At 36.7% G+C, this 22168-nt stretch overlaps 1 protein-coding gene across 1 annotated transcript; it reads left to right on the plus strand.

The window, feature by feature from the left end:
* The first annotated feature begins 4853 nt into the window (after positions 1–4853).
* kek1 (leucine-rich repeat, immunoglobulin-like domain-containing kekkon 1 protein) lies at positions 4854–7707 on the plus strand. The gene has a single exon (XM_074093203.1). The coding sequence runs from the start codon at positions 5160–5162 to the stop codon at positions 7134–7136; it is 1977 nt and encodes a 658-aa protein (XP_073949304.1). The 5' UTR covers positions 4854–5159; the 3' UTR covers positions 7137–7707.
* Positions 7708–22168: the final 14461 nt, after the last annotated feature.

The raw sequence follows: 22168 nt of genomic DNA on the forward strand, positions 1-22168 counted from the left end.
AGACCGACACGGCGAAACTAAGGGTTCCGCTTTTGCCATCAATGATGATAACGTCAAGTGCTTGATATAATAATAATAATCATTTCAAGGCGCAACTCTAATAAAATATAAAACGGCGTTGTTTTTGTCGGCCCAGAGCCACTATAAACAAAAACACAAATCTCTTTTATTTTATATACTGTGGAAATTTTGTAAAATCTATTTTTAGTGGACTCAAGGAATAATGTGCCACACAAGTCTCTGAGTCCAGTGGTTGTAACATACAGCTGTGCGTTGTCTGAGTCAGATACCTAGTATAAAAAAACATATTCTGAGAACAGTTTTCAGCTATTATAACTATCTAGATGAACGTGAAACTACCGTGAGACTCACTCATATTAAATGATTTTGTACCGGACAACTCATTCTAAAATCGAGTTTACGAAGGGCTACGATATAGCCGGAAACATGTCGAGCTAAACTCGATTTAAGACGTGAGTTATCCGGTACAATATAATTTAATACCTAGTTGAACACCCAATTCGAAATCTGTAATAGTTAGGTACGGTGATAGAGCCACTTTGAATTTATAATATAAATTCCTTTTAAGTGTTCCTTGACCCGTACCTAACAATTTCCAAAAATCATTTTTAGAGCATCTCTACTAGGTATAACATCCAAGAGATACTTAGGTCTGTCAAATTTGAAGTGTCTAGCTTTCAGTGAAAGAAACAAATGAGCGCCAGTTAGCATAAATACAGCTGAGTTCATAAATTCGTGAGCAAAAATATTATCAAAAATATCTGAATACGACTATTACTCTATTGCTACTATTACTCTATTGATTCTACGGCGTAGAAGCGTGTTCAGATATTTTTGATCAAATTTTTGCTTACTATGTAGTTGATTTTAATTAAAATTTAATGTACATTTACCCCAAATAAGGTAAATTTTACCAGTAGTGAAACTATTTTATGAGCCATATTGTATATTAAAATATTTGTATCATTAAGTAGCTACAGTATACAGAGTGTGTGCAGAGCCCTAATGAGCATAATTTGATAGTTTTTGATGTATCGAATGTGTCAAATTAAAGTTTTTACATTACATTGCTGCTTGCCAAAATCAAAAATAATAATAACGTTTAATTACTTACAAGTACGCTTTACTGCCAAAAATATTTTTTATATTAACTTTTTTGATAGGTACCTACTTTTAATATTTACGTAGTATTGCATCCAAGTTACGAAACTGACTCAATAATATTAAAAATTTAGATGGATTTTAACCGCATAGCTCATTCATTCATTAACGCGCAATAAGGTTAGTAGCTACCTATCTTAGGGTTAGTTCCACGCATGATATTATTATACTATAGCAGGATGTTGAAGAAGTATTATGTTATCATTAAATGTAAGTACTCATAAAAACAGTCTACGTAGTGGCGGATTTCCATCCTCAATGGATTGGCACAAGACCGAAGAGAGTAGCGTGAAATATAATGTGATCTTTATATTAACCTATTAGTGAACTAAATTACTTTGCTCACTCGCGACCTAAGTCAAATTCATTGATATACTCGTAGACCTCCGCAAAGTAACGCCTGATTCAATAAAATTATTAGTTGAAAATATTTTATTATAATAATATAGGTAAATCCGATGTATACAAAGTTTTTGTGTGCGTATGTGTGTTTTTGTTACTCTTTCACGCTAAAACAGTGGACGGATATGGATAAAATTAGGTTTGTAGATATAGCTGAATTTCTAGAATAGTGCACGTTGGGCTACTTTTAATACGATATTCCCACGGGATCGGCATAAAATTCTGAAATATCTAGTTAAATAATAGAGATATGAAAATTATACAGGTGTTTTTTTTAAGACACGATGGCGTACCTTACTTAGGAAAACCTTTCTGTCACGGTGTTTATTTTTGTTATAAATTGGATGAACGTCTCCTGTCGTTACAGGATAAAAATTATTTAGGTAATTATTAGCCTGTTTTTTTTTTTAGTTTACGGTGTAGTTGATGTTCACATTAAACGGATCTCTCTATTGGTATATTATTAGAAAAATATTTTTAACATCTTTCTTAGATTTATGGTGTTTGTTGGTGGTGGCATGGTTACTAATTAATAAAAGTCTCAAATATAGCAAGATTGGCAAGATTAAAAAACATGATTTAATTCCGTAGGTATGAACTTATGTGAATTGTAACAGAGTATGAGTCAAACCTAATAAAATAACCTCAACTTTTATAAAATGTAACCTTCCAAATACTTACATAGTGACGATTAAATTTGCACAAGTAGCATTACTCACAGAGATGTCCTTAACACAGCTGTTTGCATGACGCATTAATTCACAAAATGCCGTTTATGTAACTCAGCGTGGAGCCACCTCAGGCAGCATGTTGGGACATGAACACTTACACAATTGGAAATCGTGTGAATTATCCCACAGCTCTCGGTCCGAGTAGCGCTCACTTGGATCCCCTCACTCATCGACTACATAGATTCCTGTTTATAGTAAAATACACCACCCATTATGAAAGAAGTCGAAACAATTTAAGTACACATTCAACATTCGGAGAATCTCAAAACTGTGGGCTTGATTATTATGATAACATCTGATGAGTGAACGGTAATGTAAACGGAAGAGAGACGCTCCCATCTCAAATGATATTGTCAGCAGCAAATTGTATTCTTCTCTTTATATTTGGACTTTAAAAGGCAAATATTATGAAAGTTAAAAAGCTTTGTTTCCATGGGCTTTGATATTATATTAAGGAGCCGTTTGTTGAAGTTTATTGTTGTAAAGTTACTCAGAAATCTGACCGTCTTGGATGTTATTTTGGTTTCAGTCACTATTAGGTATAATTTTTATTTCAGCCTCTGTCACAGGTAAGTTAAGTTATTGAAGTTATAAAGTATAGTTATATATTTATTTTTATTTGACTGGATGGCAAACGAGCAAGTGGGTCTCCTGATGGTAAGAGATATAGTTAGTAAATATAGTTATACCTAAGACGCAACTTAATGATCTCAATAATTATATTTTGCAACATTTTGTATAGTTTTTTTATCAACATTTATCTTTCACCAAACCTAGTTTTGTTGATTTTTTATTTATTTAGTACTCACATTAGTTTTAAATAACTTTTAGTACCTATGAATGTTTATGAACCTCGAGGTCTTCATATTGTTTTTGGTTTACCTGTACATTCATTAACGTACGACTGTATGTGTTCTTAAAATAATAATAATAATTATTTTTTGCGTAATAAGTATAGTAATAACACGTTCATTGGCCCGTTTTTGTAAAAAGGCTGGCAATAGTTTTAATTTTATCTTTTAACATGTTACATTGTCGTTTCAACAGGAAGAAATCTGGTCGATACCCACCTTCCAAGGAGTGCCAGCTACACTACACTTCGGTTGGCTCAGCACACATGTCACGTCCCGTTAGACGCACGAGCGGACATCAAACAATTGTGTTTGTGTTTAATGACCGTATAGCATCCGCGGAAAATTTGATGTTCTGTCTTCCGTGCGAGACTTTCTATAATTTACCGTCGAAAGTGAAATAGTCTTTTAGAAAGCTAGGGAAACCTTATTAGTTAGCATACAGTGAGCATATGTTTGGCGGCCGGCTGCGCCTGCTTCACCCCAGTCCAGGTGCCAAGGCAGCTGACGGCGGCGCCAAAAAACGCCGGAGCGTGCCGGCCGCGTGCCTTCTGCCGGCAAACGCCTCGTTAATGATTTAATCATTACGAGGCCCTTTGTTCTTGTCGTCCAGGTTTTTGCATCACAAAAGTTTTATTTAGCTCGAATTAGGGAGACAAAGTAGACGCTCTTTACATAAAATGCGGGTAAAATTAGCTAAATACTTTTGAAAGAATTGTTTTGTTTGCGGAGCCATAGCTTTTAAATATTGTAGAATTTTTACTTTAATGAAAAATAATAAGTGTCAAAAGATTTGTAATTATATGTATTTTTATTGGTAATACCTATAAACTATTTTTCGATAATTGTTGTGTTGCATGATAAGGATCGTTACTGTTTGATATAAGTTTCTTTTGTCGCGTAACTCGTCGAAGCATGCAAACATTATTACAAAACCATAATAATAATGGCTTCACTATGATTGTATTCAGAAAAAGGGTGGTTTATTTTTACGGAGACATTTTATAGTTCAGTCTGGGTATACGCAAAAAAGTGACCCCGTCCTTCAGCTTCAATATGCATCGATACACCAAATAATAATACTGCGTAGTACCTATTATGAACTACAGGTGGTGCTCGGTCTTGCGGTTGGCTGAGTGTCTAGGTCCCAGTAGTTATACTCTATATACCTATACTCTGTAGCAATCTATAGCAAACTAGCTATCAGCGTACGATAGCTCCTTGGCATTCGGTTAATTGTTGTCATCGAAGTTATTCATAAGTAACTTACTCTGCTACGTGCCTTTACAAGACATTTGAAAACCGTTTCGTTTTTTTTTCGCTTAACCGAACGTGTTTCTGGCTGTTACTATTATTCATTCATGTTCATGAATGAGAATTTGTCTAAACGCCACATCCTGTTATATTGTTAGGTGTACCTGCATCGGTCGCCGGCGTGGCTATTTATAATTAGTCGTCTACCTGGACTTCTGTCCCAACGTGATCTCAACAAATAGTTTAGGATTCCATAACAATTGAAGCGGTTTCCGCGGCGGCGGCGCGTTACGGTGCTGAATGCTTCGCCCCACCACTGGCGCAGGTATTTGTGAATGAACGTGACGGGCTGGCGCAGGGGACCCGGCGCGGCCACAGCCAGGTAGAAAATTACACTTTTGGAATTCTTTCAACACTTGGCTCTTGTGGAGCTACTCAGTGCGCTGGGCCGAGAAGCCGCAGAGCGGGGCGCGGGGGCCGCCGGAGCGCATGCGTTGCGTTCTTTTTACACAGACGATCCCTCTCTCCCTCAGTTGATTTACAGCCGTCGCGTATGCGTGCTGTGCCGACATGTATCGCTCACCAACTTTTTCGAGTAGTGACGTGATACGATATACAAACCTAGTGATGAACTACGTTTGGTCGTACTAATTTGAGAGGATATTGTGACAGTGATATCGCGGAACATTGATTGGAGGAAATGCAGTGAAAGTGACAATCTACAGCGAATTGGATTAAAATGAAAATGAAGTGGTTTATAGTGACAGTGAATGTGGTGATGTGGGAAACAATATTAGCCGGGTTCGCTCCCCCCGGATCGTGTCCCGCCGTGTGCGAGTGTAAATGGAAAGGCGGCAAACAAACAGTGGAGTGCGTGGACCGCGCGTTGATCACCGTGCCGCAGCCCGTGGACCCGGCCACGCAGGTGCTGGACCTGTCCGGGAACAACCTGCAGATCCTGCCGCAGGAGGCCTTCGCCCGCACAGGCCTAGTCAACCTGCAGAGGATTTATCTACGTAGTTGCAGCATTGGTCAAATAGACGACCGTGCTTTTAAAGGCCTAACTAATTTAGTAGAATTAGATCTATCTCATAATTTACTTACTCAGATACCTTCCAATAGCTTCAAGGATGCCCCATTCCTTAGAGATCTCATGTTAGCTCAAAATCCAATACTAAAGGTACACTCGGATGCTTTAAGTAATTTAGGAAGTGTTGTTAAGCTCGATTTGTCGAAATGCGACATAAGAGAAATAGCTCCAGACTCTTTTAGAAATTTGAAGTCTCTGGAATCTTTACGGCTAAATCACAACAAGCTCCGAGATTTACCACTCACTTCGTTAGAAAGACTGGAAAAACTAAGGGCCATTGATCTCTCTGATAATCACTGGACTTGCGACTGCCGGCTTCGTGAGCTTAAACTGTGGTTAGCAAAGCGCAAACTACTATCGACACCCAGTTGTTCGGCTCCCACAAGACTCGCCAATCGCCCCTTTTCCGAGCTGGCCATTGAAGAGTTTGCTTGTAAGCCAGAAATACTGCCGGTTAGTCAATATATCAAAGCATCCGCTGGAAATAACGCTACAATCACATGCAAGACGGAAGCAGTGCCGAGCGCAAATATTAACTGGTATTGGAATGGTCGCTTATTGCAAAACGGAAGTAATTTCAACTCTCATCAAAAGACATATATTTTCGAGGAAGGTGAAGCGAAAAAGAAATCGACCCTTATACTGACTAACACACAAGATACCGAGCCGATTGAGTTTTATTGCGTAGCTGCCAATAATGGAGGTAATGCAGAAGCCAACTTCACCGTACATATCACGCAAGAACCTGGCATAGCAGTCTTAGGAGGTGCTCAAATTGCGAGTCTCGGAGCAGCACTCTTCTTAGTGATTGTCATAATTTCGTTGGCTTTGTTAATTACATTTGTACGATTCCGCCCGCCGCCTGCGTGCGAAAGCAAAACACCAAATACATTAGACAGAGTTGTGTCCGGCAACGAAGTGCACCCAGCCGTAGTTGACAGACCACACGGCGCAGTGTTAGTAAACAGGCAAGAGACTATGAATTATAATGATCCCAAATGTAATCCCGTGCTGAAGCCTCCGAGAGTGAGCGATATTCCATACACAACTAATCACTACGAAGGCAGGGGAAGCCTCGTGACTGCTGGCGGGCCGGTAGTGGTTTCTCCGACAGTTTCTGTAGGTATCGACCCCGATCTTATCAACGGCACGAGGCCGGACAGTGCCACTCGACCGGGGAGCGGTGAGTACGCACGCGAGGGTTCAGATTCTCTTTATCCGTCTGGTCTTTGGGATCAAATGAAAATGAATCAAGCTAGTAATTTAGCTCGCGCTGTGAGTTCAGCAATACCGGCGTACTATAATGATCGTACACCTATAATAGAGAACTGCAGTGTGGACGGGTCACAGGAGGAGTTGGGATATATGAGTCGAACGTTTCCGCGATCTCATGCGGCGGCGGTGGCGGCGTCGCCGGCGGTGGCGCCGGGCGAGGCGCCGTATCCGGCGGACTACGGGCTGCCGGTGAGCGGCGCGGGCGCGGGTGCGGCGCCGGCGCGCACGCTGCGCGTGTGGCAGCGCGCGCCGCCCGTGCTGCCGCCCGTGGCCGCGCTCAAACGCGTGCTCACCATCACGAGGCCCTCCTCCGAGGAGAGCTTCCAGGACGGCTGTGCCACTGACGTGTAGATTTTATAAAGATTGCAATGTTACATATCTACGGTTTAAGGGAGGAGGCCACAGAATTGTAAATTCATACGTAAATTAAGAATGGTATGTATTATTATCTATACCTAAATAGGCCTTAGTGTAATATTTTTTGTATGATATAACTTATTTATATAGATAGCTAAGTATTTGGAAAGTTACTTTGGGTCCCGATGTGAGGATCCGCGACTGATTAGTTGAAGGATGAATCTATGTGTAATATATTATTAACGTGATATGATATGGAATGGTAATGAACGATCGCCAAATAATTAAATAAAGTTTAAACTTAAAAGATTACTTCAATGTTGGAATTGAACACAGATCAGACAATGATACATGAAAGCCTATTTAATAAATACATAGTGATCTGTAAAGTACACGGACATTATAATCCAAAGATGTTGAATTCCTGTCAAACTAAATGTAAAAATAATGTTATTACACGATGAATGTTGTTCGATGTATGATAATAATTATATGTGTAAATTTTATGTTGAAAGAAAATAAGAATACTTAACTGGAAATATTAAACAGGGCGACTGTCAAACTATTAATTTGTTTCATTTTATGTTAACCTTTTTAGTAGGACGATTGAGTAAAACAACAATTCTATGGAGTTCTAATAATATTTCGTAACGGAATATAATAGGCAGAAACATTCAAAGTCCTTATCTTTGGTTTGGTTCTCTGATGAAATTACTCAGTTTTGCATAATTTTGTAAAGTAAGTACTTCAGTCACATCACGAGACAAAATAAATATTTATTACGGTGGAGTATTACGATAATATCTGCGACACTTGTAATGATAGCTTTATTTACAGAGCATGATGAACAGTGGATGTTTTTTTGTCGAAGGTTTACACACTTTCACAGGGACCAGCCAGACTATCGTAAATTTTTTTTTTCCTCTCATATTTCAACGAGGCTTTAGCACACCAAACGTGACTAAACTCACAGAGTCGGACTTGACTTATCGAGTTTAGCGCCTAACAACATTCATAATTAATAAGATTAGATATAATACCGATTTAATACAACACAAAGACTCTTCTCAGTAAGGCTGCGTTGCCACCAGAGATGTGAGAGGATGCGTTGCGAGGAATGTCTTTTTCATGAACCATATGCTTCAATTACTTATCCTTGCTCCGCTCAGCTGTTTCCACTAGAGCTGTACTGTGCGAAGATAGGCAAATTAAGCGTTTCTATTGGTTCATGAAAAACAAATTCCTCGCACATCTCTGGTGATTCCCGCTAGAGCAAAGACAATGACCAATGAGTGCGGCAATTAAGCGATTTCATTGGTGCATTTCCACAGATTTACACGTTGGGAGAGGAAGGCCTAGACGAACGTACCACGATCAAATCGGGGACGTTCTGAAGAAAGGTCGGGTCAGGCAGGAGTACTCTAAACCGACGTGCATACATGAAAAGATTGATGAATGTAGAGGAAGCGAGAGTTGTATGCCAGAATCGTAGCAAGTGGAAGGATGTAGTCTCTGCCTACCCCGTTGGAAAAGAGGCGTGATTTTATGTATGTATGTATGTGTGTTTCCACAGTTCTGGTCGAAGGTCAACCTAATAGAGGGATATAACCTCGGCCGAGGGTGCCAGTTGACCTGCGTGAAACGCTAAAATATCAAGCGTGATGTTTAATCAACCACATAGCCTTGTTAACTAGCCTATTTAGGCGACCGGATGGCCCAGTGGTTTGAGCACCTGATTCCCAAGCTTGAGGTCCCGGGTTCGAACCCCGGTCGGGGTACCTAGATATGATGTATAAAAAATGCTTTTGTTTGTTCTCCGGTTAAACCGTTGCTTAGTACTCGTACCCATAATTCAAGCTTTTGCTTACTTTGGAATTGGTCAATTAGTTTTAAGTGCCTCGTGATAATAATTTAGTTTCAATGCATATTAATGAAAAACTTCTTTTTCTCAACAGAGTTTATTCCGATGTTGATAGGTACATAATTTATATACATATTAAAAAATCAGCAATAAAAAATAGGTAAAAGTTAAAGTTGGTAGGTGTAGTGATATGTCAAATAAAATAACCATCAATAATTACAACAATATAAATAAAGTAATAATATTTATAATTACCTATGTTTTGAATGATTGACATGATGTCAGACAAAATAAATAAAATAAAACTAACTTTATCTAACATGATCCTGCGCATCTCCGCTCCGCTTCCAATGAAGTATCATATCATAGGTTAGTATTTTGTGTATGTGTACAAAGATCGCCGAAGCCGGAGTACTCAAACTCAGGCCCCCAAGACACAGGTCTTTTACCTACATTGGGGGTCAGAATATTTGACTATTCTCGCGACTTCTCTGTACAAACCTTCCATACATATATTGAGCATTGTATTTTGTTTCAAGTTGATTTGTACAATAAAACATTTTCTGTTATTTTTATAATTTATTATTATTATCACCGTAATGCGACATTCAAGAGTCTCATGAGTCAGTCATGACTATTCATGAGACTACTTTTTAGGGTTCCGGAGCCAAAATGGCAAAAACGGAACCCTTATAGTTTCGCCATGTCTCTCTGTCTGTCTGTCCGTCCGTCCGCGGCGTTGCTCAGGGACTATCAATGCTAGAAGCTGTAATTTTACACAGATATATATGTAAACTATGCCGACAAAATGGTACAATAAAAATTAAAAAAAAATTTATTACCTCCCATAGACGTAAAGTGGAGGTGATTTTTTTTCTCATCTAACCCTATAATGTGGGTTATCGTTAGATAGGTCTTTTAAAACCATCAGGGGTTTGCTAAGACGATTTTTCGATTCAGTGTTTTTTTTGCGAAATATTCAACTTTAAAGTGCAAATTTTCATTAAAATCGAGCCCCCCCCCCTCTAAAATCTAAACCGGTGGGTGGAAAAATTTGAAAAAAATCAGGATGGTAGTAAGTATATCAACCTTTCAAGGAAAACTTTAACGGCTAAGTTTGCTTGAGAATTATTAGTAGTTTAAAAGTAAATAGCAGCCTAAGGTATAAAATGTACCTAAACTTGGAAGATTCCGTATAAAATACGAAATTCTTAGAAAAATATTACTTAATGTTTTCGTAATGGCTACGGAACCCTATTTTGGGCATGTCCGACACGCTCTTGTTTTTTCTACAGTAGGAATTCTCAAAGACGTCACGTCCTACTTTTAGTTCCTAACCAAAGACCGGCGTTTAATCTTTAATGCGATCAATATTTTTGTAGTAAACATGAACTAAAGCTCACTCGGCCGAGACCAGAATAAAAAAATAAAATATTCAAGCAAAGTTAGCGTCGGCGACGAGGCGCTCCGTATACACCAGGGCTCCAAGAAAACCGGTTAGCTTTATTTCATTTCCGTTCAATTCATTTTTTTATGAGAACAAGACCCGAGGTGGACTGAATGGGCCAGAGGAGGTACTTAAACGGGTCGTCCGATCAATACAAAAGGCAGGCAGTAAAGACAGGCAATAAGAAACACTGATATTTTATTAAAGCATGATTTTCGGTTCTGATGCAATTTTATTATGTAGTATGATGTAGGGATGTAAGGAGTATGATGTAGGGATGTATAGTATGATGTAGAGATGGGAAATACAGGCAGACATATTGAACGTGATACAAAATTAGTGTTTCAAGCTCAGTTTATGCTGGGTAATATAATGCATTAACACTTTTGTTGAAATAAATCTGATAAAATTTGTGGTGTCTATCATTGAAATCATGAAAAATGTACAGAAACCGCAAATTTCATCAGACTAATTTCAAGAAAAGAGTTAATGCATTATTATTACCCAGCATTAACTGAGCTCGAAACACATTGTATCACGTTCAGAATTCCACCCTGTATATTTGTACCTACTTCTTTAACATAATACATTTTTTTAGGGTTTTGTACCTCAAAGGAAAAAAGTAACCCTGTTAATACTGAGCCGTACCTACAAAATAAAAAGAAGAAAGTTCTATTTTTAATTCAATATCTCAAAAACGGCTAAACTGACTTTGATGAAACATGTCTAAAAACCATCGCTAGAAAACCTGTTTTCAATAAAAAAGCGCACTTTAATCGATTCGATCGTTTAGGAGCTACGGTGCCACAGATAGACAAGCAGACACACATAGCGGTCAAACTTATAACACCACTCTTTTTGCGTCGGGGGTTAAAAAAAAGAATCGGCCTGTTGCTCGTCAGGAGTTAATTTCCGTAGGTACACATTGAGGAATTGCAATCAAACTCCTCAAATTGTTACGTTTTACCAACAGCAAGATTCCTTAGCTTTGCTTTTCATGGAAATTCTATTATTCTTTGAAAAATAAAGTAACTCGCCTTCGGCAAAATAAAAATAAAACGACAAGTTGGTTAATCTCATTACTCGTGTTATGAAGTCTTAATTCTTGTTAAATTTCATAATTCTATGCCAACGAGAACAAGTAAACTTCCAAAAGGATGTATCTTTTGATCCTGAGAAATTAAAAACATGATTCTTTTACGGTTGCAAGAGCTTACATACAGCCCTTAGTATTTCATATTTATTTAGAACTTGATACTTCTACTCATTCAAAAAAAAATAGTGGCGACAGATTTACGTAGGAACATTTAGACAACGAAGTGACTATAAAATGTATTTTTTTTTTCTTTTGAAATAAATAATAATTTTGGCAAAAGGTACGGAAATCTCGAAAATGTAGTCTTAGTTATAGTATTATAAGTAAAAGTTGCTTTTTTTGTATTTTTTTAAATCTTGACATTTTATATTTTAATTCGATATTGTTTAATTTAATTTTACTTTTTTGTCTGATGTCTGTCTAACTAATGGAATGAAAGGTGGGTCTAGTGGAGAAGGCAGTGATTTGTTTAACATATACATATGTATCTAGTTGGAAACGAATGAGCCGAAACTCATTCTATCAAAACTTCTCTGTTTCCCGAATCGGAAACTTCGCGGCCGGATACAGTTACGTTTTGTTTAATGTTCATGTTCAAGCGATGGCTTCTGCCATGCGTAACGACCTATTAGAGTTATATTATTAGCAACGAGTAGTTATTATTCATTGTTTCTATATCTTTTTGTTCAAGGGTTTTCACTAAACAGTGCAAACCGTTTTATTTTAGTAAATCTTCATGGAAAGTTCAGCAAAGTTAAGTACGGCATAACTGCAAGTAAATAAGAATAGATTTGTAATTTCTAAAAGGTAACACAATTAATTTTGTCATTAAAAAAACTGCGCTAAAATACAAATAACTTCAGAAGGGTATTTAAACCGACGCACCCAAAACTCTATTTATCTTTTGAGATCCTTTTCGATACGAACACATAGTTACTTAATATGAATACTTACAACTATATTCTTCTCACGCAGATATTTAGCAACGGGCGTGGCTCATCAGACGCGACAGCCATCGCCGAATACAATTCGTTATTAAACAATCGTAGGTACCTTCTGTAGATAAAGACGAGCATAAAAACAAACTTATCGCGAAGCTTTGCTAGCTAAATACGATTCAAATATTTATTTTAACTATCAAGATCGTTCGTCGAGCGCGCCCATTGTTAAGCGAAAACGTAAATGTCGCGGGCGAAAGTCAGTTTCAAGTGCGAGCGGTACGACAAGAAAGCGTAAAGCCATTCAAAGATAACTTCGCGTATAAGGCTCTCTCTTGTTATAATTTACTTGCTACTTACTCTGCATTGTGTTGGCAGCTTGATAAAATCAAAACCGTGAACTTTAAGAGACAAGGGTTCACAATAAATAACTTTTACTTGCTAAGGGTCACATGCCGTAAAAAAAATCTGGTTAAAAAAATGACAACGCTTGGTTTAATGTGATACTTTCGTACATTTTGACACTGCTATACTTAATTCATTTTAGCATTAGAAAGACGGCAAGCGATTCTGACGCGTCTATTTATTGAAAAACACCTTTGAAAAATATATCACAGCAAGTTCGTAACAATTAAATGTTTATAATAAGGACATTTACGTTCTTTTCATTTTGTAAGTACCTAATTCTTCTACTTTATAAAAACTTTTTTTTTTAATAAAAAGATTCGTTTGTTAATATTGTTTACCCTTTTTCTAATGGTATAATAAACGAAGTCTAAACCGCGGTTAAAATGATAACTTGATTTTTTATTGCTCCAAGACGGCTTTCGTGATTAATTTCGTATTGATCGTAGCCACGGAATAAATCTAGCCTGATGAATGTTTTCTGTCACGTGGACCACTCACATTTCAGGACCAACCCATAAACTCCCTAAAAGTATGGGAAATATTTAGTCGCGTTATTAAAAGGTTGTCACAGAGCGCGGAAGGTGCTGTGTGGATCCGGGATTCCGGGCTATATGAGACGAGAAGTTATTCCGAGCAGGAAAGACACTTGCGGAGACTTTTTAAGATAAGTGACCTTTCTATTTTGCTTGAATGAGTATATTCTGTATCAAATATTTACGTGGTTTGTTGTTCTCTACAATTATCTTATAGAAAAAGTACATGATTTTGATGAGGGTTCTATGCTATGTATACGGCCATTATTTTGTTGTAAGTGGGCAGCACTGTTATACATGTAGTTACAGCTGTTAACCCTGTGGATAATCTAGTTTTCAATTTATTCAGTATTTTCTTAGCGAATGCTCATTTTACAAGGTTTCGTTAAGTACAGGCTTTCATTTAACTTCACCTCGTGTATTTGTTTGTTTGTTTCAAAACTTGAAAGTTAATTAAATTGAATTTGGGTTTACTTCCAATGGCCGGATAGTTAAAATTTGATTACAAATTATGTAAGTTGGGTGACAATACAAAATGTAAAAAAAAAGCTTGTATTAGTAACAAAAACACATTTGAGACAGTTAGCGAGTATGTTTCTTTAATTTATCATTTTGGTTAACATAAGTAGTTTTCTCCGTTATTAATTAAAACGCAGTTTCTCAGAGGCTACTTTGAAGATCAAAAATTACCGTTTAAACACGAGTAGGTAATTGAAGACAGTGCTATTATCAATACTAATTCAGGTAATAAAGAGTTCAACCTTGTTTGTTCGTGTTTGGTTCCTGTGCCTGTGCATACCTATTATTGGGGAATAATCTCTGAAACGACTACTAGATTGATTCATTATTCTTGATTAACATGCTAGGTAGGTACCTACTCTTTATCCTGGGTAAGTATTAAGTTCCTACGGTACGTTAGATATAAATGAAAAACATTACCTTACTTACTTACTTAACCTAATTTAGTTTTATCATCCGCAGCACAAAATTTCGCTCATCCGAAAACATATACGAAAAAACGATTTAACGATTGAGCTATTTGAAGTAATTATATTCTATTGAACGAGCGAAGTGTTAAAATCAGAACAGATGCCAAATTGGGGGTTAAAAAGTTGATTCACCTACCAGATATACCTATCTGGTCTACCAGTAGATCTATCGTCCATTAATGAAATTGCCCTGTACTGTTACGTTGTCAGATTGGTCAGAACGAAAGTAATAAATATAAAATGCCATTAACGATTGCCGGGTGCTCGGAACAATACATAATCATGATATGTCGATGCCTGTCATAATAAAATCTCGATACAGGAAAAGTCACTCAAGGGACAATGAGAGAGAACCACTTTTATTGCCAGCAGTAACTGCTCTTTACATAGTTGATACCTACCCACAATAGAGTGGGAAAAACATTTTCGTTAGGTAACTCGCGGGAGCAGCGTGAGTTAGGCCCGAAATACACATGCAAATTGCACATTTTTGTGCCTGTAGCTGGCGTACGTCCGTCAAACTTCATACAAATATGTCACAAGCGTGCGAGCTACTTGCACGAAAATGTGTAAGCTACTAGTATGTATATTACGGGCCGGTATATCTTCGGATGCAATACTTCGCAATTAGTACACGAGCTTTGAAGTTATGTTCATCACCTACTAAAAAAAGAAAAGGGCATCCCTGTGGCAATCGAGTGACTACTGCGACCTATACATTATTTTTAAGGTTCTGTACCCGAAAGGTGTACATCTATTAAATACTATCGCTACACTAACCCGCTGTCGGTCTGTCTGTCTGCCACAGAGCTGTATCTTAAGAACCGTAGTAGACAGACAGTTGAAATTTATAATGATGAATGTGTGTATTTACATTGCTGCTAAAATAACAAATAATAAAAGTTAAATTAAATTATAAAATAAGAGTCCCCAATGGGGACTCCCCATACAATAAGCGTATTATTTTTGTTTTCGTTCTATCTCTTACATTTTAACACACAAATCTTAAATCCTGAACAATAATAGAGAGATAAACTGCACACTAAAAATAATAAATGGTCAAGCGTGAATTGGCCATGGAAAAAATAAACAATTAAGAAATTAGTAAATCCTTGTATAGCATGAGTGACGCGACAATAGAGACTGCAGACCGGACCTAAAGTATGGAAAATGTGGTTACAGTTAAATATCCTGAGATTTTGATATGTTATAGATTTCAAAGTCCTGAACAAAAGTTTCTAAAAAACTAAACTAAATTCTGAAAGGGACCCGGAAACAGAGGTACTCGTAGCACCCTCAGAGACTTTTGTTCAGGGCTTTGAAATCTATAACATATAATCTATAATCTATATCTAAATCTCAGGATATTCAACTGAAACTACATTTTCTATATTTTAGGTCCGGGGTCCTTTCATAAATCTAATTCACATGCCAGATCTAATGGTTAACGTGAGCGAAGTCGCGGGTAAAAGTTAGTATAAAATAATGTTCTTTCATATTGCTGCTTTAACTCAACCATTTTGATTTTCTACAGAAATTAGGATTAGTACAGATAATTATTATACCGTTTAGTATATATGCCTGTGTTTATTAACAATCGTTTGGATATGCCCTTAGTTAGTTTTTGATTAGTTTATATTTTCAAAACATAGTTTGTTGTATTAAAATTAAAAGTTACAGGCTCACAACGATGTGTCAGCTAGTTACTCTATCAAATACAAAAAATAACACAATTATAAGCAAACTAAACTTTATCTACTATAAATTTAGTAGACGGGAATAAACTTCTTAAACCAGATATTTTGTTTCCAGATATTCGATATGTTCAGAAAATGCATGTTAGCCGCAAAGTGGATTAAATTACTAACTTAGTTTAGGTACAGTCGAGTTCATAAACTAATAAGCAAAAATTTTATCAAATTATAATCTGAACACGCTTCTACGCCGTTAACAATAGTGTTCAGATATTTTGCAGCAAAATGTACGCAATGTGGGGTCATTTTAGATGGCTTACTGACAAGGACAGCCAGACATGAAAAATTATGATTTTCAGATTTTTCTTATTGATCGTGCTATAAGAGCAAGTTTCTAGAACAGCCGGAAGAACCCATTAATTTTTCGGTTAAGGAAATTGTCTTTTGATTGCTTTGATTTAGAAGTTTAATTTTTTTACAGCTTCCGAGACTGTAGACCTGAGTTTAAGCTTTTAATTTCAACTCGATACCTCCGCGCGTGACACGGACGGACGGACAGCAAAGTGATCCTATAAGGTTTCCATTTTTCCTTTTGAGGTACGAAACCCTAAAAAACGTTTGTTCCTGCGCTTTTCAAATTTTGACCTACTTGAAAATATGGGGACGAAAATTAAAATTCGTAAAGAATTCCAAGCAAATTACTATATTAAGTATATTTATCGGAAACACTTATAGGTATGATAAGTAAAAATGCCGTCTTAATATAATACTACCCTCCTAAGCTAACTTACACAAAAGGACGTAAAGGTGCCAAGAGTTCACTATGAAGAGTCCTTTTGTGTTAGCAGGGTAAAATAATGCACGTTGTATCGCTAAAGTGTGACTACCCGCCAAATATTTATGTTTTACCTAAAAATGGAAAAACAAAAAAAATAGTTTAGTAAAATATGTTATTTTTAGTAAACCGTTGAAGTTTCTATATGTAGGTATTATTGGGAGAATAGCTATCCGAAAAAAAAAACACTTCCCAAAATTACTAATCCACGCGGACGAAGTCGCGGGCAAAAGCTAGTAAATAAATAAAATATCATGGGACACTTGATACCAATTGACCTAGTCCCAAACTAAGCAAAGCTTGTACTATGGATACTAGGCAACGGATAAACATACTTATACATCCGACCAAACCTTTAACTGAGCAATTCTTGTATTTGTAATCTCGTAAACGGTTCCAATGATTTCAATGAAAATAGTTACAAATTTGTGAACAACATCTTTAATCTTATCTCTAAGAAAACGTCTATTGTTAAGTTTTTACCCCAGAGAAGCTCGGTCGTTCAGGTAGGTAGGTACTTCTACACCTATAAAACAGTACCGTGACTGACTGACTGACTGACAGACAACGCACAACCTAAACTCCTGGTGCTAGAGACTTGACATTTGGCATATGTACCTCGAGTGTTGTAGAGGTGCACTAAGGAAGGATTTTTCGAAATTCCCACGGGATAGGGAAAAATCTAAACTTTTATCGTTTCTTTGTTTGTAGTTGAATCTCTGAAACTATTAAGCCGATTTTAAAAAATCTTTCACCGTTAGTAAGCTACACTATCATTGATTGAGATGGATTACTTTTTATCCGGGATAATGCAAAATTCCCTCGGGATAGAAATAAATTAATTCAATTTAGGGCTGATATGAAAAATTCGTTCATCATTAGAGAGCTACACTATTCCTCATTAGTATAGACATACTCTTCTTCGGGAAAATGCAATATTAACACGGAATAGAAATAAGTGAATTCAACTTCGGGTCTGATTTTAAAAGTTTCTTCACGAAAAGTAAGCTACAGTATTCCTGATTGACATAGGATACTTTTTTCCGGAAAAATGAAAAATTCCAGCGGGTTAGAAATAAGTAAATTCAACTTTGGCACTGCTTTTAAAAATTCTTTCACCAACAACTAGCTACACTATCCCCAATTGACGGAGGCTACTTTATTTCAGGGAAAATGCAAAATTTCCGCGAGATGGCAGTAAATGGCAGTAAATTCAACTTTGGGGTTGATTTAAAAAAATATTTCACCTATGGAAACTATGGAAAGCTGGACTATCCCTGATTCACATATCCTATTTTTCTCGGGGATCAACGTGATTTTTGTCATAGAGATAGTTTATGGGCTAGAGAGTGACATAGGCTACTTTTAATCCCGGAAAAATGCACAGTTCCCGAGAGGGAACAGCGTGCGACAACTGAATTCCACTCGGGCGAAGCTGCGGGCAAAAGCTAGTTGTTTATAAAATATAGTGCCAAGCGATCAAGTGAATTGCCTGGCAGGTAGCCTAGTACAGTCACCAGAAAAGTCAACGAAAGCAAACACCTAGTGTCTTTGGCCCTTAAGGCGACACAATCCCAAAAAAAATGCAGTCCAATATCTGAGACATGAAAGCGTGTACCTATAAATATCAGATACGACTCTCTTTCTGGGGCCAGTAGAATGTGTCAGAATATATTATTGCACGCTCCGCTGTGGCAGATATTAATGTAGTAGGGCTATAGCGAAATTCGAAAATCGAAGTTCGTATCGTACTGTACCGCTGACGCTAATATTATTTTTTACGAGAGTGAGAGGGGCGGTATGATACGAACTTCGATTTTCGAATTTTGTATTATCTAGCCCTAGAGGTACAGGTGGCTGTATCCCCACGGATAGGCAGCGCAAGAACTACACACCTGAAGCTACAGGCGCCAACTAGCATCTGCCTGTCCTTTTATTGACCCACTGGGTGGGTACCATACCAATAAGTAAGTACCACCACATTATTTTGTATACTTCCAACAGATTGGAAATGCGTAAAGAAACCCGATGTGAAGAAATGTAACGTAAGAACTTTTATAACGTCTGAAAATTCAATGAACTTTGATAGAAGAGAGGCGGGATTCGGATATTCTCCGCAGATACACCGACCTTCATGTATGTAGGAAATAAGTAGTAGTTTAGGAAACGTTTTTCAACAAAAAGACTCGTCAAAATTGCTTACCTTTTTTCTAATGCTAAAAAAAAATTAAGTATATGGTATCTATGCACTATTTGGTTGGCCGCGCTATTTTAGCGTAACGTCCTTCTTCAAAGTATCGCTTGAGATTCTCAAGTTGAGAAAGAAACCGCACGTTTAATAGCCGTATAGTGCGTACGTAGCCTATAAAGTCTAGACTTCTAGGTGTTATGAATAGTTTGCCCAGAAGCACAAAAAGATTTTCATAGATGACTAAGCCCGCTGACTGACTACTGTTAAAGTGTATTAAATATTTATGATAATGAACTGAGAATTAAATATATTCAGCTATTAAACGTAATGGATGGGACGAAGGCGCATACCATACTGCGGTGAATGGATTAATCAATCAGTTCTCCACTTTATTCCCGTGGCATAAAACGTTTTTTGCTTCATGCATATGGGAGGATGGATCACCAATCTGAAATTTATAAAAGCACTTTACACGTTTTAATTTACGTGTAAGGCTTTTTGAGTGACTCGGCGTATGTATTAAAAATAAAAGCTACAGTTTTCGCTTAGAAACTATTTATATACTTAGTTACGATAAAACTCTTTACCAAATTCGAGTCATAGTTGTGCAAATACCTAAATTGGAAAATTTTATACACCCACTCTTTGAAAGTGGAGGATCTGATCCGAATTATTATTTGCTATGGTATGGTATGTTATTTATTATATGCTTATGTGGGCGCCCCCTGTAAGCAGCTTTTGATTATTTGTTTTTTTAGCCAATATTTGTATTTCAAGTAAACAATGGAACTCTTAGAAAGATAAAATGCTATTTATTTGCTTAAAATCTAAGAAATGTCAGTGGTTATCAAGTTAAATATGAGTTGTTTATTATCTTAAACTCGTAGTTGAAAGATCAAAAAAGTAGAAAGGATTTAGTAAACAAACGCGATTTCTTTAAATAAATTTGTAACCAAGGATGGTTAACGAGTTTCTCCTGAAATATTTTTCACAGAATATATCGTTCAGTGGTAATGGTTTCATGTCCTAACTTTATATTTAGCCAAACCGTTCTGTTAATCTTTTTCGAACACGCCAAATACTTACTGAGTAAGTCTACGATAGATTATGTTAGGTTTATTATTATTACTACTTACTCTTATATAGTCGTTCCAATCGTTTATTTAACTTTTGACAGATCACGCACGTGAAGTTTTACAATAATTTTCGGCACAATGTACTACAGAGAATACCGTACTTCATGGACAGGTACCGCCCACTTAGTGATTTCCCATTTGTAATGAATGACCATAGACTATAAAAACCGTGTTGAAGTAAATCGATTTTATAAATAAAACATACATTTAAAATTATTGTGATTATATTTTATATCAAAATCATTTAAAAATAATAAAAGGGATTAAAAAATTAAAACAACTAAAATAGGCACTGTACCTAATACTATTTTTAATTATACCTACCACGGGCGTCTCGTTGTGAGTGACAACAAACTGGCGTACGGAATACCGAGAACCTGGGTTCGATTCCCAGTGCTGGTCTTATTTTTTTGGTTTTTCCGTGCATCTATATTTCAGTTTGTATTTTCAATTTAGGTTTTACGGGATGACCGTAAAAGTAAAAATTTGGAATTGAAATAAAAAATACAAAAAGATTCCAAAAAAACAATCTTAATTATTAAAAACTATTTAAGCGGCGCGTGACCTCGTTAATTAATTAGTAATTGTAAGTTATTAATTTATGATACCTTGGTTTATAAAATAACTTACTCTAATAAGAAAAATTAGCAAATCGTCTACAGGTACTAACTGAATCGTGACCCACTGTGGAATCTTTTCGTTAACAGGTCATTGTCACGTACTGTGAAAACGTTCTACGGTGGGTCAGGAATCAAATGGTTCGACTGTACCTACACCAAAAAAAGTCACTGGAATATCAAACTGAATGAAAATTGACATAAGTATTTCAGAATAACCACTACGGCTGAAAGTCGTGATATTGTCAGTGCACCTGACTGGTAGGCCTGCGAACGCATAGTCTCTTGGTCATACAGGCTGATCAATCCAAATGGGTCAGTAGGGAGAAATCAGAAACTATGAGAGATAGCGAAATCTGTTCTTAGGAACCATGGCTTCGATTTTAGATTTAATAAAAATGGCATTCATTCTATAAGTAGAGGTAGGTACAGGTCTATTCACAAAATCCACTTGCTCGTTTGCCATCCAGTTAAATAAAAAAAATAAAAAGAGCCGGCACGAATGGGTTTAATGAGTAAATCTGAGCGTTGCATATTTAAATACACTTCACACAAATATGAAAATGACATGCATCTGTCGGTTCCCACACAAATGGTCGTGACATTACTTTCGTTCAATCCTGTACGTAGGTACAGTTCGATTATTTTTCCCTTCGTCCAGCGAGACTGAAAAAGGTACAGTTAAGCAACGGATTAATCGTAAACCTCGGCTAATTGCGAGAATCTTTGTTATCCGGTTGAAGCCTTGCCGCCTTCATATCAATTAGTCGTGTCTTCTTTACTCTATTTACAAGTTTTATCTCATCTAACTTCCATCTATTATACTCGTAATTATCTACAGAAGTCGTGCATAATAGCTTTCCATCGGGAAAAGTCGGATCTCTAACGGAATTCAGATTATCCGATCCGATATCGGTATAAAATAAAATAAAACTAAATATATACTAAATATAACTAAATATCAATCAAAATAAATCAATAAAACTAAAAATTTATAATTACATAGCAATCAATGAACAATAAAAAGGTACCCTAGCAAGTGAACAATTGTTTCCACTGTTGCTATTTAATTTCCTCTCGAAGTGAAAAGCAGAGTGTAAAACTCTAGCATTATACTCATTTTCTCCTCGACCGCCTCGGTTAAAATGGCTCGTTTTATGCTCCTGTTGTACAATTTACTACATAGAGCTTTCTCTTAGTTTTCGAAATTCATTTGCGAAATTACGTTTGAAATTGACCACGAGCTTTACGGTGAAGAAAACCACTGTCACCGTGTGAGAA

Source organism: Choristoneura fumiferana, chromosome 10 (genome assembly GCF_025370935.1).
Source record: "Choristoneura fumiferana chromosome 10, NRCan_CFum_1, whole genome shotgun sequence".
NCBI lineage: Eukaryota > Metazoa > Arthropoda > Insecta > Lepidoptera > Tortricidae > Choristoneura > Choristoneura fumiferana.

What these genes read in the sequence shown, in the direction of transcription:
- kek1 (XM_074093203.1), top strand. Translation starts at nt 5,160, where the DNA reads ATGAAAATGAAGTGGTTTATAGTGACAGTGAATGTGGTGATGTGGGAA.